We start from the raw sequence: 13931 nt of genomic DNA on the forward strand, positions 1-13931 counted from the left end.
ATTGTTCGGTTTGAATATACGTGCACTTTATAAGAAACACATCATGCGGTGGATATGCGACAATTAAACCTTTATTTTCTATTTAAATATTTATAAACGTGAATATACGACTTGCTTTAACGATACAAGCGTTAATTCGTTACTGATAGGATCATGCGGCAGCAATGAATAGGACACTCCTCGTGTAAGTAATCATCATAGTCTAGGGACCCTTCAGGTTTCGCATCGTAAAAAGTGTGACCCAGTAATATTGCTTAAAATGGTTGAGCTAACTTAATTTTCATATTTTCTCGTGCTCTTTAATTACCCACATATTTAGGTCTGGTTGAAGTACTTTTACTTCCCACAGAGCAATTCGGTTCAAATTACTAATAACAACAATACAGATTTTTAGCTTTATTTCAAATGTGAACATATTTATTTAACGCAGACGTGTACATAATTTTAACACAGAACAAGGGCTGTTTGTAAAACATGCATGCCCCCCTATGGGCTGTCAGTTGTAGTGGCAGCCATTGTGAATACGTTTTTGTCACTGTGAACTTGACTTTTGACCTAGTGACCTGAAAATCAATAGGGGTCATCTGCCAGTCATGATCAATGTACTTGAGAAGTTTCATGATCATAGACCTAAGTATTCTTGAGCTATCAACAGGAAACCATTAAACTGTTTTGAGTCACTATGACCTTAATCTTTGACCTAGTGACCTGAAAATCAATAGGGGTCTTCTGTCAGTCATTATCAATGTACCTATGAAGGGGGTCATCTGCCAGTCATTATCAATGTACCTATGATTTTTTTATTTTATGATCCTAGGCGTAAGCATTTATGAGTTATCATCCGGAAACCATTTTTCTATTTCGAGTCACTGTGACCTTGACTTTTGACTTAGTGACCTGAAAATCAATAGAGGTCATCTGCGAGTCATCATCAATGTACCTATGAAGTTTCATGATCCTAGGCGTAAGCGTTCTTGAGTTATCATCCGGAAACCATTTTACTATTTCGAGATCAATAAACCTATGAAGTTTCATGATCCTAGGCCAAAGCGTTCTTGAGTTATCATCAGGAAACCATCTGGTGGACCAACCAACTGACATGTGCAAAACAATATACCCCTCTTCTTCCAAGGGGGGCATAAATATAATATTAATTTTTAGTAATCTAAATTAAATCAAAATTGCTAGATTGTATTTTCCGAGAAATTATTGGAAAACATCGTTAAAGTTAAAGGGTATCTGCCAGCTTATGCCATTAAAACACAAATGTTAAATGACAAAAGCTGTTGCCCGGTTCACGGCACGCGGAGCCTACCCTATTGTGAACCAAAATCTTTTTGTGTATTTCATCCTAGTAGTTACCTTGACATAGAACAGACACATTGGTTACTTTTATGAAACAATTCTTATAAAACTTGGTATACAAATTGCGACATTGTTGCCCATTTGTCCGTCAGTCCATGTCCGAATAGTAGCTAAAATTGAGAAAACTCAGTAAGATTTCATGAAACTTAATATTCACATAATTTTTAAATACACAAAATAATACATTGACCATTTTAATTTTGTGATAAAACTTGGTTTACAAATGAACTCAGAAGAGCAATGTGATATTTATTTTGACCCTACCGTTTTCACATGAAGGGATTTACGGTTGACCCACTGTCCATCGGTCTGTCAGTCAAATAAACCTGGATCTGGTTACAATGTTTTCCTAAGATTTCACCAGGTTACCTACTTTTTGGACACACTCAACCCAGGCTTACTCAACCAAGATGAGCATGTCGATCAGGTTTCATCAACATTGAGTCGAAAAAAGCCTTGTTTCTTCCATCACCTGATGATCCTCTAACACAGCAAGTCAATCCTCGAATGTCCGAAATATGTTCTGGTTCTTAAAGTGGCAGACAAAAACAAGACCTATGATTTTAAGTAAATTTGTTATGTTCATATATACATTAATTATTCCAACTATTTTTTTAGCTCGTATATGTTGTTATACAATTGTATTAAACATGGCCATTTAAGTCTTTCATAAGATTCTAACTAAACAAATGAGTTTTAATTTCTTTTAAAACTCTTGATGCAAGCAAACGATGAACGGCAGTATTGGGGGAAAAAAACTGGCAGACAATATGTATTTGACCATCAAAACTAGAGAAGACTGAGATAAAGATATGCAGAAAATGAAGCAACACCAGTTCATACACAGTGCTAAACTCACATCATAGAGATGTTTAAGTTCATGGATTTCAAGACTATTAAAGCTCAGGACTTTGGTACAGTCTCCCCATCTACAGCATTTCTCTTGAACCACATGAGAGATGATATGTGCATCTTGCTGTCCTATGGAGTGGAAGTCTTCCTTGCAGGATATCCATTTGCACGAATACTCCTATAACAAGCAACTTTGTAAACTGCAGATTGGAAGCCAAAGTCAATTAACTTACAGTGTCCACATTTTTAACTTTAGTTATAATCATTGACTAAGTTTTTCACAAATGTTATTTTTGATTGAAATGTTAATGAAAAGGCAAAAAAAAGAGATTTACTGTGAAATAAGTCAATGGAGATAAGCCTACTAATAGCTCTTGGTGTGTATTGTGGATTTCACCATGATTTGTTTAACTCTATTTTTGTTTTATTTATCTATATATTGATATTTTCTATGAGTTCTTTACGCAGATACACATCTAATCAGAGCCTCTGTTAATGTAATAAAAGTATGTTACTGTTCTGTTCTTCTGTTAATAACTAATCTAAAAAGAAAGAAAACAAGTAAATTTGCACTATTGTATGAATATGGCATACACTTATTTTTCCATGTTGAAATCTTATTAAATTCATGATATGAAGCCCTAAAATGTTTGTAACAAACAGATGGATGGACTGACAGACTGACCGATGGAAAACGCCAACACTATATCTCTCTGGCTTTGGAAAGGATAATGATTCAACAGAAAGTAGAAATCATCAATAAAAACTTGATGCATCTAAGTTAACTTAGCAATTTGTGAGTTCAATATGTCCTTTAACTGAACAAAAAACAGATGTTTCAAAAACTTAACATGATTTGTCATTTGTTGCAAATATTAAGAAGCACTTACAGGTCCTGGGTTTCAATCACCAACATATGATAAAATAGTTCTCAGTTACAAAAGGCACAAAAATGCAAGAAAAAAATCACTTTAATGTTAAAATAAATATATATAGTTATTCAATAAACAATGAATATTTTGTCATAAAGTACCGGTCCTGGATTGTTCTCAACATCATTTAAGAGCATCAACATCGGCTGGGACAGGTTAACATGTTGTTGAATACACAGCTGCATCATGATGTAATGAAGACCACCTTGTCCACACATACGACCCAGAATCATCAGCCCAAACATCTTGATCCACATGGTGGGTGGGAAATGTTTGTATGTTCCTAAAGAACAAAACATGTTAATGATTTATCATTTCAAGTATAAAAGGCAAGCCTTAAAATTCTTAGAAAGCTTTAACATCTGAAGGTTAATATCACCCTGGCTGTGCAGATCTTGGTAATATACCCATTTAAAAAACATTCCTTAAAGCCACACACCTTGAAATGAAATATCTGGCATAGTAAATTTGGATATAAATAAGAAACATATTTTATCTTTGCCAATTAGAATATATCTGGTGGTTGCAAGGTAGAAATCCGTCTTTCTTGTGCTTTAAAACTTAAAAATAATTGTGTTTCTCGAATTGAACATGTACGTACAAATCATACATTCAGTTTTAAAATATAAAAAAATAAATTACTTGCTAACTAGGCTGTAGATTTAATGACAATTTTGCACACTTTCAAATTGCATCTATATGTACTGAGTAACATGTATTTCATTTCAAGGTGTGTGGCTTTAATGTAATAAACAAGAGTGCTAAACTGTCACAAGATACACCCGTTTGAAGGTTTTGGACACCATGCTAAACGCTGGAAATGCACTAAGTGACCTAGTTTTCGACCCGGCATGACCTATATCTGAACTTGACTTAGATATCATTAAGACACAACTTCTGCCCAAATTTGGTGAAGATCGGATGAAAACTCTTTCAATTAAAGAGCTTACACCATGCTAAATCCTTGAAATGCACCCTGTGAACTAGTTTTTGACCCAGCATGACCCATATTTGAACTTGAACTAGATATTGTCTAGATACAACTTCTGACCACATTTGTTGAAGATCAGATGAAAACTACTTCAATAAGAGAGTGGACACCGTGCTAAATGCTTGAAATGCACTAAGTAACCTCGTGACCTAGTTTTTGACCTGGCGTGACCCATATTTGAACTTGACCTAGATAACATTTTGACACAATTTCTGACCAAATTTGGTGAAGATCGGATGATAACTACTTCAATTTGAGAGCGGACACCATGCTTAATCCTTGAAATGTACTAAGTGAACCCCTGACCTTGTTTTTGACCCGGCATGACCCATAATTGAACTTGACTTAGATATTGTCTAGATAAAACTTCTGACCAAAGTTTGTGAAGATTGGATGAAAACTACTTCAATTAGAGAGCAGACACCATGTGAAATGCATGAAATGCTCTAAGTGACCTCGCGACCTAGTTTTTGACCCGGCATAACCCATATTTGAACTTGACCTATATATCATTTACACACAACTTATGACCAAATTTGGTAAAGATCAGATGAAAACTACTCCAATTAGAGAGCCACCAATGCTAAATCCTTCAATACACTAAGTGACCCCGTGACCTAGTTTTTGACCTGGCATGACCCATATTCAAACTTGACCTAGATATTGTCTAGATACAACTTCTGACCAAGTTTGGTGAAGATCAGATGAAAACTATTTGAATTAGAGAGTGGACACTGTTATGGACGCCGCCGCCCGCATAGGGTGAAACTATAATACGTCCCGTTTTTTCAAAACCGGCGTATAAAAATAAGTAATATCCCTCACAGGGTTCAGGTCACACAATTAACTTATAGACAATAGGCAATACTTAATTCATTCACTTCAAACTGTTTCTCTTGACAGATAACAAATGTTCAATCAAATTTTCATTCAAGATCATTTGGTTACAAATTTGAATATACTAAAATTTGCCTTCATAATGGAAACTTCTATTTTCCAAGCATGCCTTCCACTTCCTTGAGCTGACTTCGTTGAGTTCATGATTAGCAGATGCAATCTGTAAGATTTACTTATAAATAACTCTAAAATAAGTGATTGTTACCCAAAAAAAAAATAAATATAAATTCTTTTGTCTAATTACACACTTTCACATACATAAATGTGACACACGCATAAAGGCCCATAACCATCCAATCAAAATATTCAGAAATAGAGGTGCTCATTATACTAACAGTAATGACTAAGTTTGTATACATGTATGTTTTTTCAACTATGTTTTGCAAAATATTCTCATGCAAACCAGGGTTTCCAATTTAATAAGCCACATGTACATTGCATGTAACAGGGGTAAGACAATGCTAACAAGAAATGTGGTTGTCAGAAACACAATGCCCCCTAATGCGCCACTTTGATTTTTTTTTTACCTTTGACCTTTAAGGATGACCTTGATCTTTCACCACTCAAAATGTGCAGCTCCATGAGATACACATGCATGCCAAATATCAAGTTGCTACGTTCAATATTGCAAAAGTTATGAAGAAGGTTAAAGTTTTGGTTAAAGTTTTTGAATTATTTTTTTTGACCTTTGACCTTGAAGGATGACCTTGACTTTGACCTTTCACCACTCAAAATGTGCAGCTCCATGAGATACACATGCATGCCAAAAATCAAGTTGCTATGTTCAATATTGCAAAAGTGAATATGAAGGTTAAAGTTTTGGTTAAAGTTTTGGGACACACACACACACACACACACATGGACACATACAATGACAGACAGGCCAAAAACAATATACCCCCGATCTTTCGATCCGGGGGCATAAAAATAATCCTGGTTGTGTTTTTCAAGCAATCTAGCTAAAACAAACAGGTTTAATAAAATAGAAAGATTAACTAAAATGAACATACCAGTTATATAGGGCTATAACTATCATATTGAGTATGTCAACACAAAATCGTGTAATTAGTTGCTAAAAGATACAGAAAGCTTTATATGGGAAAGTGCATGTGTTGACCTCCTTTTTTTGTTACTTTATTTGTACATAAAATGCTTGTCAAGCATACACAAGTTAGTGATTTAAAGTCATACCATTGGTGAGCCTATCAGCTTAATTTTACTCTCTTTTCCAGTCTCTGGTTGCTTGATGTGGCGACTGCAGAAGTGGCTCAGCAAAGCGTATTCGTTGGAGCAAACAACCCTGCATTCTGGACACCGATTGTGCGCCTCCTTTAAATATAAAACTTTGTGAAACATAAAAATATATTAAACATTTATTTTTCATCATTTTAACCAATAAATACCTACTAAACAAGAACTTTGACATTAACTTGGATAAGAAAACATATATATTATTTTCAATTAAATTGTTAAACAAGAGCTGTCTCCGTAGGATGAGGTATGCCCCCAATAAATGCTTTGATAGAAATTATGAGCATTTTTCGAACCCTAAACGCGGACCCTAAGGTCAAGGTCATGGGGTAAAAATTTGTGTGGGTATGGAAAGGCCTTGTCCATATACACATGCATATCAAATATGAATGTTACATCTGAAGCGACAAAAGAAGTTATGAGCATTTTTCGAAACCTAAACACAAAGTGTGACGGACAGACAGACATCAGACAAACAGACAGAAGGACAGTTCGATCACTATATGCCCTCCTTCGGCGGCATAAAAAAAGTTAATCCAGAAATGCAAAATAAGTCCCAAACTAGAGAGCGGACACCATACTTAATCCTTGAAATGCACGTAATGTAAGCAAGTTAGTTCAAATAACAATGTACACAATTTCAATACTTTCTTAAAGTTAGTTCAAATAACAATGAACACAATTTCAATATTTTCTTATCACTTAATCAATAATTATTATTTAAAAAAAACCATCCTGACAGTCCCCTCACATTTATGTGACTGAACTATCAGTCAAAAAAACGTTTGTTAGCTAACAGGGAGATATCTGTTATGGGAGAAGGTTCAAAATATTTTTGCCATTTCTTATATCACACTGCAAGTGTCAGTGCTACTGGCTCTGGGCATTTTCTATTTTTATCAAACCACTAAATTCAATGTATTTTATTCAGAAAACTTTGCAAAAGACAACCTCAGTGTCTGGACTGACCTGATGCACCAAAACGCACAAGTCAGCTACATCTCTGAAATTATTTCAATACAATCATTTTCATTAATAAAAATAGATAACAAGAGCTGTCAGAGGACAGCGCCCTCGACTATTCGAGTGCTTGACAGTATAACGTAAGCCATCATGGGGAAATTGTTCATATTCAATAATTTATTAGATGATCTTTCAAAAATAAAAAAAGGAAAAAAAATAAAAATTTGGGGAGGGGGTAGGGGGGTTGAGAGGGGGGTATAACATGGGGTGTGGTCATTTATTAGACGATCTGACGATCTTTCAAAAATAAAAAAAGGAAAACAAAAAATTTGGGGGGGGGGGGGTGGGGGGGGGGGGCAGGGATTCTGGGTTGGGGCGTGGGGTATTGCAGTGCTGCAGCTAGGATTTAAAAAGGGCAGGGGGATTTTTTGTCAAAAGGGCACTTTGGACGCGCAGTATTTTGTCAAAAGGGCACTTTCGAGCGCGCAGGCGTTTCTAGAATGCTTCCTCATGCATGTTAATTTATGTGTTATCAATAATTGTAAGAATAAATTATTCCCATTGTCATTAAACAATTCAAATTTAATTACTACAATGAGGAATAAATTAATTACAATGTATTTTAATAAGAGATTTATTCATCATCATATGTAAAAAAAAAAAAAAAAAAAATCTTTAAGGGCAGGGGGGGCCCTAGGAAGGTCAGGGCGGAGGTTCGGGAGGGCAGGGCGGGGCGCCCTTCGATTTAGGCCTAGCTGGAGCACTGGTATTGCACGGGTGGAATCCATTGTGGTATTCAGGTAAGTGTTGTTTTGTCAAAGTATTAATAAAATCTTATCATAAATAAAGAAGTTATGTGAATTTAAGCAAAATGTCCAATTCTCTAAGTAAAAAAGGGGCCATAATTCTATCAAAATGCTTGATTCAGTGGTCTAATCTTGTTTATAGGTTGGGGTCATGTTGGTAAACAAGTATGCAAAATATAATAGCAATATGTCAAAGGACATAGGAAATATTTGGGGTAGTACGCAAACTTTAACATAGATTTATCAATGATATGCATATTCTGAGTATAAAAGGGGCCGTAATTCTATCAAAATGCTTGATTAAGTGGTCTCCTCTTGTTTGTAGGTTAAAGGTCATGTTGGTAAACAAGTATGCAATATAACAAAGCAGTATGTTAAAGGACATAGGAAATATTTGGGGTAGTACGCACAATTTAACATAGATTTATCAATAATATGCATATTCTAAGTATAAAAGGGGCAATAATTTTGTCAAAATGCTTGATACAGTGGTCTGCTCTTGTTTATAGGTTGGGATCATGTTGGTAAACAAGTATGCAAAATATGAAAGCAATATGTCAATGGACATTGAAAATATTTGAAGTAGTACGCAAACTTTAACATTTGCACGCTCGCGGAAACGCCAACGCCGGGGTGAGTAGGATAGCTCCACTATATATATTTCATATATAATAGTCCAGCTAAAATACAGTCAACAATTAAAGAGTTGTTGTCACTGGGAATGTGATCTTGCATATATACACTTCATGTTGACAACATATTATTTTCAATTAAATTGTTAAACAAGATCTGTCTCCATAGGATGACGTATGCCCCCAATAAATGCTTTGATAGAAATTATGAGCATTTTTCGAAATCTGAATGCATTTTTTGAACCCTAAACACGGACCCTAAGGTCAAGGTCATGGGGTAAAAATTTGTGTGCGTATGGAAAGGCCTTGTCCATATACACATGCATATCAAATATGAATGTTACATCTGAAGCGACAAAAGAAGTTATGAGCATTTTTCGAAACCTAAACACAAAGTGTGACGGACGGACAGACAGACATCAGATAAACAGACGGAAGGACAGTGCGATCACTATATGCCCTCCTTCGGCGGCATAAAAAACGTTAATTTAGAAATGCAAAATAAGTCCCAAACTAGAGAGCGGACACCATACTTAATCCTTGAAATGCACTAAGTGACCCTGTGACCTAGTTTTTGACCCGGCATGACCCATATTCGAACATGACCTAGATGTTGTCTTGATACAACTTCTGACCAAGTTTGGTAAAGATCAGATGAAAACTACTTCAATTAGAGAGCAGACACCATGCTTAAACCTTAAAATGCACTAAGTGACCCTATGGTCTAGTTTTTGACCCGGCATGGCCCATATTCGAGCTTGACCTAGATATTGCCTAGATACAACTTCTGACCAAGTTTGGTAAAGATCAGATGAAAACTATTTGAATAAGAGAGCGTACAAGAAAAGTGTGACAGACAGACAGACAGTGCGAAAACTATATACCCTCTTTTCTTCGAAAGGGGGCATAAAAAATGTGGAGTAAAATATATACAAATGTGTTCTTTTTCTTTGCAGACTGACTTACCTATCAAAATAGTTACATAAACAAATATGTATAATTATATTGTTAATATTATGCGCATAAATAAAACATTTGCTATTTCATGTAAAATTAATTGTAGACAGCAAATAATGAAACAAGAAACCGTTTGAGACGGGTGATGCTCCACAAAGGTTTTTTTGTCACAATATTGCACTATATATTCAGATAAAAGGAAACGTCTTGAGGGGCATAACTTTGGACAAAATAATACAATGGATGGTTTAGTAACTTAAAAATTTCAAAGGGCCATAACTCTGTAAATAAATCATCTAACCAGAACCCACTAATAACATGCGCATCTCCTCAAGGTAGTTAAGCTTCCCATAAAGCTTCATTGTATTCCAGTCAGTAGTTGGGGAGAAATAGCCCGGACAAGAATTGCACTATATGTACAGTTATTAGAAAATTTCAAAGGGCCATAACTCTGTGAAAAATCATCCGACCATAACCGGCTTATAATATGCACATCTCCTGTTGGTAGTGAAGCTTCCCATAAAATTTCATTGAATTCATGTAATAAGTTGCTGAGAAATAGCTCGGACAAGAATTGCACTATATGTACAATGGAAAATTTCAAATGGCCATAACTCTGTGGAAAATCATCCGACGAGAACCGGCTGATAATATGCACATCTCCTGTTGGTAGTGAAGCTTCCCATAAAGTTTCATTGAATTCCCGTCATTAGTTGCTGAGAAATTGCTCGGACAAGAATTGCTCTAAATGTACAATGGAAAATTTCAAAGGGCCATAACTCTGTGAAAAATCATCCGACCAGAACCCGCTGATAATATGCACATCTCCTCTTGGTAGTAATGCTTCCCATAAAGTTTCATTGAATTCCAGTCATTAGTTGCTGAGAAATAGCCCGGACAAGAATTGCACTATATGTACAGTAAATGGAAAATTTCAAAGGGCCATAACTCTGTGAAAAATCATCCGACCAGAACCCGCTGATAATATGCACATCTCCTCTTGGTAGTAAATCTTCCCATAAAGTTTCATTGAATTCCGGTCATTAATTGCTGAGAAATAGCCCTGACAAGAATTGCACTATATGTACAGTTAATAAAAAATTTAAAAGGGCCATAACTCTGTGACAAATCATCCGACCAAAACCCGCTGATAATATGCACATTTCCTCTTAATAGTGAAGCTTCCCATTAAGTTTCATTGAATTCCGGCCTTTAGTTGCTGAGAAATAGCCCGGACAAAAATAGTTCACGGACGGACAGACGGACTGACGAAGCGGCGACTATATGCTCCCCCCCAAATTTTTTGGGGGAGCATAAAATGTCAAATTAACATGGATAATAGAAAATATTGTGAAATGCTTTATTTATAAATTAGAAACTAGATAACACTTCTAAAATGATTGCAAGTTTCCATGACTCATTGAGGAATAAACCATGTAAAATGTTAGTTTTGCAAATTTATATAGTTATGGGAAACAACTACATTAAATTTAAATATCAAAGCTTTTTTTTATAATTGTATATGTACCGGTAAAACACTGCTTCATTCGTAAGAATGTCATTTGAGCCTAGATGAAGATACAGCTGTTGAACATCCATCTTCCGCAAGTCTCTCAACAATGCATGGCGAAAACGATCACAAGAAAATTTGGCACCTTTGAAAACAGAGTTGGCGAATGTCTGTGTAAATAAATCACAAATATACATGAATGAATACACAAGGAAAATTCATGCTTTGCCTCAAGATTAAAATGAAAAGTTTGCAATTACAATTCCCTACAATCTGTAAAATATTCCACACGCTTAAATAAAATATATAACCATGCAAATTAGTTAGAAAACGCAATGATGCCAATCATTGCACATCAGCATAATAAGTTTAACTTTATATTGATGACAAATACTGTAATCATACGAAGCTTAGGACTTGACATTTGAACTGTTTAAGTATAAAGAAATGAAATAATTACATCATTTATAGAAACTATGAGTATCACGTTTAAATGGTGGCATTTCGTGTTTTCTCAAAAATGTTTACAAAAACAGTAAACATTTAAACGACTGTTGATATCAACATAATCCATTTTAGTTCATTACGTTACAATGTTGCAAAACTTATTAAAAGCTGTTAAAAAAAGACTGGTATACATTTGGATCATGTGACAGTGTGCCAGATGGCCCTTATTCACAACAGCGTAAACATAACAAAACACCATGTACGACCTAGACGGCTTGAATATTTGACACACGTCGGCACAAAGTGCTCGGGAAAATTTTCCAGCTATTTGTTGCATGATCATTCCCCGAATTGTCTTGAACATTTGACGCGCGTCAGCACAACGTGCATGAGGAAATTTTTTCCGACATTTATTCATCCGCATTCATTTTTCATTTAATAAACAGATACTCGTTTTTATGTACATCTTGTTAGGTAGAAAACAATAAAAATTTTACACAGGTGTAGTCTTATTGAAGAAATGTGGGATCAATATTTATTTGTCTTTGTTATAAAATACTACGGCATGTAAGTAGAAAATGTGTACCCAATGACTCAACAACGGCAAGAACAGTTGGTTTTAATATGACGTCATTGCCCAAATGGGTTATGATCTGAATATAACTTCTGGAAATAATCATTACTTTCAGTTTGGAAATGCGATGTCAATGACGCTTTTATAACTGACATATGGATACCGTTTAAATGGTAACCTTTTGTTTATTTCATTAATCATTTCGTTTTAACGTTTAGAAAAATGTGTACATGTGATACCATTAATAGAAACAAACCTGAAACTGTAATTACTGTTCTATACCATTGTCATTACATATTCTCATCAGAGATTGGCAGGCATTTGACAGCTATATCATCAGGAAGAATATCCTTAATCCGATGAGCATTGGAGTCCCCAGCAATACGGTTCACTTTTCTCCTGTCTTGGGCACCTGAAAAAATAAAAGGAAAATGCTTCCTGACACAACACTGCATCCTGTTTAAAAGAGCCTGCGTAATAAATCTACTTATTATAAAAAGACAAGTCTTAACAACCCAAATACTACCTTAACAATACTATTGCAACAAGACTAATAAGGACGACTAAACTTGTCTTATGGGTATCTAACTACACAAAAAGAATATAAACAAAACAGATCAATCACGCTTTAATAAAAATAAAGGTCACACAAGTTAAAAAGCACTAGTTTTCAATAATCAATAAGTGTCAAAATTGCAATACACTGGTCAGTGTTCAGTGCAAATATCACTATGAACATATCAAAAGTGTCAATTATTGCACTAGTGTGTAACACACTGAATGTGTCCAAATGCGCGAAGCACCTGTTTTTTAATAATTAGTATTAAAGTGTCACTCAAAATTGCAATCCACTGGTAAGTGTTCATTCAATGCAAATATCACACAGTCACTATAAACACATCAAAGGCGTCAATTATTGCACTAGTGTAAAACACACTGTAAGTGTCCAAATGCGCGAAGCACGTGTTTTTAATAGATCACAAAATGGGTAATAAAACGCACAGTTGAACTTAAGATGAAAAGTAAACACAAATCCTTCGTTCACCCACACCGAGTTACTAGGACTTGGTCGCGAAAATGAATGCCACTTTGAATTATACACTTTACAACGTCGAAATACACCAAATCACAATTAAAAGATAGCTATTGCAAGTTCAAAAACAAAACTGAAATATATAAGCGCCGAAATGACTTCTTGATCTGAAAACAATGTCACAAACGTATACAATACCGGATCTCAACCGTTTGAAAGCTCGTGTGCAATCAAAAGGGGAGATTATTCCAACGATGTTTTTTTCTTGTTTCTCCATTCGGTACCCCTCGCACGTTATTTGATTACGCTTTCTTCATATATGGTCATATTACACTCATTCATAACGTTTATTTATAGATGTTTGTGTTGTGACATATATGGTTATGATTACCATATAAGGTAAAGACGGCCAGGGACCAGAGTCGCTCTGCATGTAGTACGTCATTTCGCTTTATGTAAACAACCTTGAGTAAAATATCGTACACCGAGGTTTAAGTCAAATTTCTCCGGAACTGTTCAAGTCATCACTATCAAATTTAAAGTACAATGCCCAGCTTATTGATAGCTACAACTTTTCTATTGATATTTTTGTTCCAACATACATGCTTATGTGATAAAAATCACTTTGAAAACGTTCGCAACAAGAAAACTTTTTCATTGCGGTGATTTGTGAAACACAACTTATATCATCTTATAGAAAATTTCATTCCGAATATTTTGA

At 35.1% G+C, this 13931-nt stretch overlaps 1 protein-coding gene across 5 annotated transcripts; it reads right to left on the reverse strand.

The window, feature by feature from the left end:
* Positions 1-1923: 1923 nt before the first annotated feature.
* On the reverse strand, positions 1924-13569 carry LOC127864365 (uncharacterized). Of its 5 annotated transcripts, none has more exons than XM_052404025.1 (8): positions 13409-13569; positions 12460-12589; positions 11175-11301; positions 7258-7291; positions 6229-6366; positions 5113-5197; positions 3251-3432; positions 1924-2395 (listed from the first exon to the last, which is right to left on the reverse strand). In XM_052404025.1, exons 2-8 carry the CDS (start codon positions 12479-12481, stop codon positions 2072-2074), a joined length of 912 nt encoding a protein of 303 aa, XP_052259985.1. In that variant the 5' UTR covers positions 12482-12589; positions 13409-13569; the 3' UTR covers positions 1924-2071. The 5 variants fall into 5 exon arrangements, with proteins under 5 accessions (XP_052259985.1, XP_052259987.1, XP_052259986.1 ...); XM_052404027.1 differs by having other exon boundaries at positions 12434-12589; positions 13409-13427; XM_052404026.1 differs by having other exon boundaries at positions 11175-11326; positions 12434-12589; positions 13409-13427.
* Between the last annotated feature and the right edge of the window lie 362 nt (positions 13570-13931).

The sequence above is a fragment of the Dreissena polymorpha genome, chromosome 1 (assembly GCF_020536995.1).
Source record: "Dreissena polymorpha isolate Duluth1 chromosome 1, UMN_Dpol_1.0, whole genome shotgun sequence".
In the NCBI taxonomy this organism is placed as follows: domain Eukaryota; kingdom Metazoa; phylum Mollusca; class Bivalvia; order Myida; family Dreissenidae; genus Dreissena; species Dreissena polymorpha.

What these genes read in the sequence shown, in the direction of transcription:
- LOC127864365 (XM_052404023.1), bottom strand. Translation starts at nt 11,353, where the DNA reads ATGTATATTTGTGATTTATTTACACAGACATTCGCCAACTCTGTTTTC. An exon ending in TGTGCGTTTTGGTGCATCAG is followed by an intron (nt 6,367 to 7,257) that starts GTCAGTCCAGAC and finishes TTATATTTAAAG; the next exon opens with GAGGCGCACAATCGGTGTCC. An exon ending in TAGAAGTTTCCATTATGAAG is followed by an intron (nt 3,433 to 5,112) that starts GCAAATTTTAGT and finishes TTTGTTCTTTAG; the next exon opens with GAACATACAAACATTTCCCA.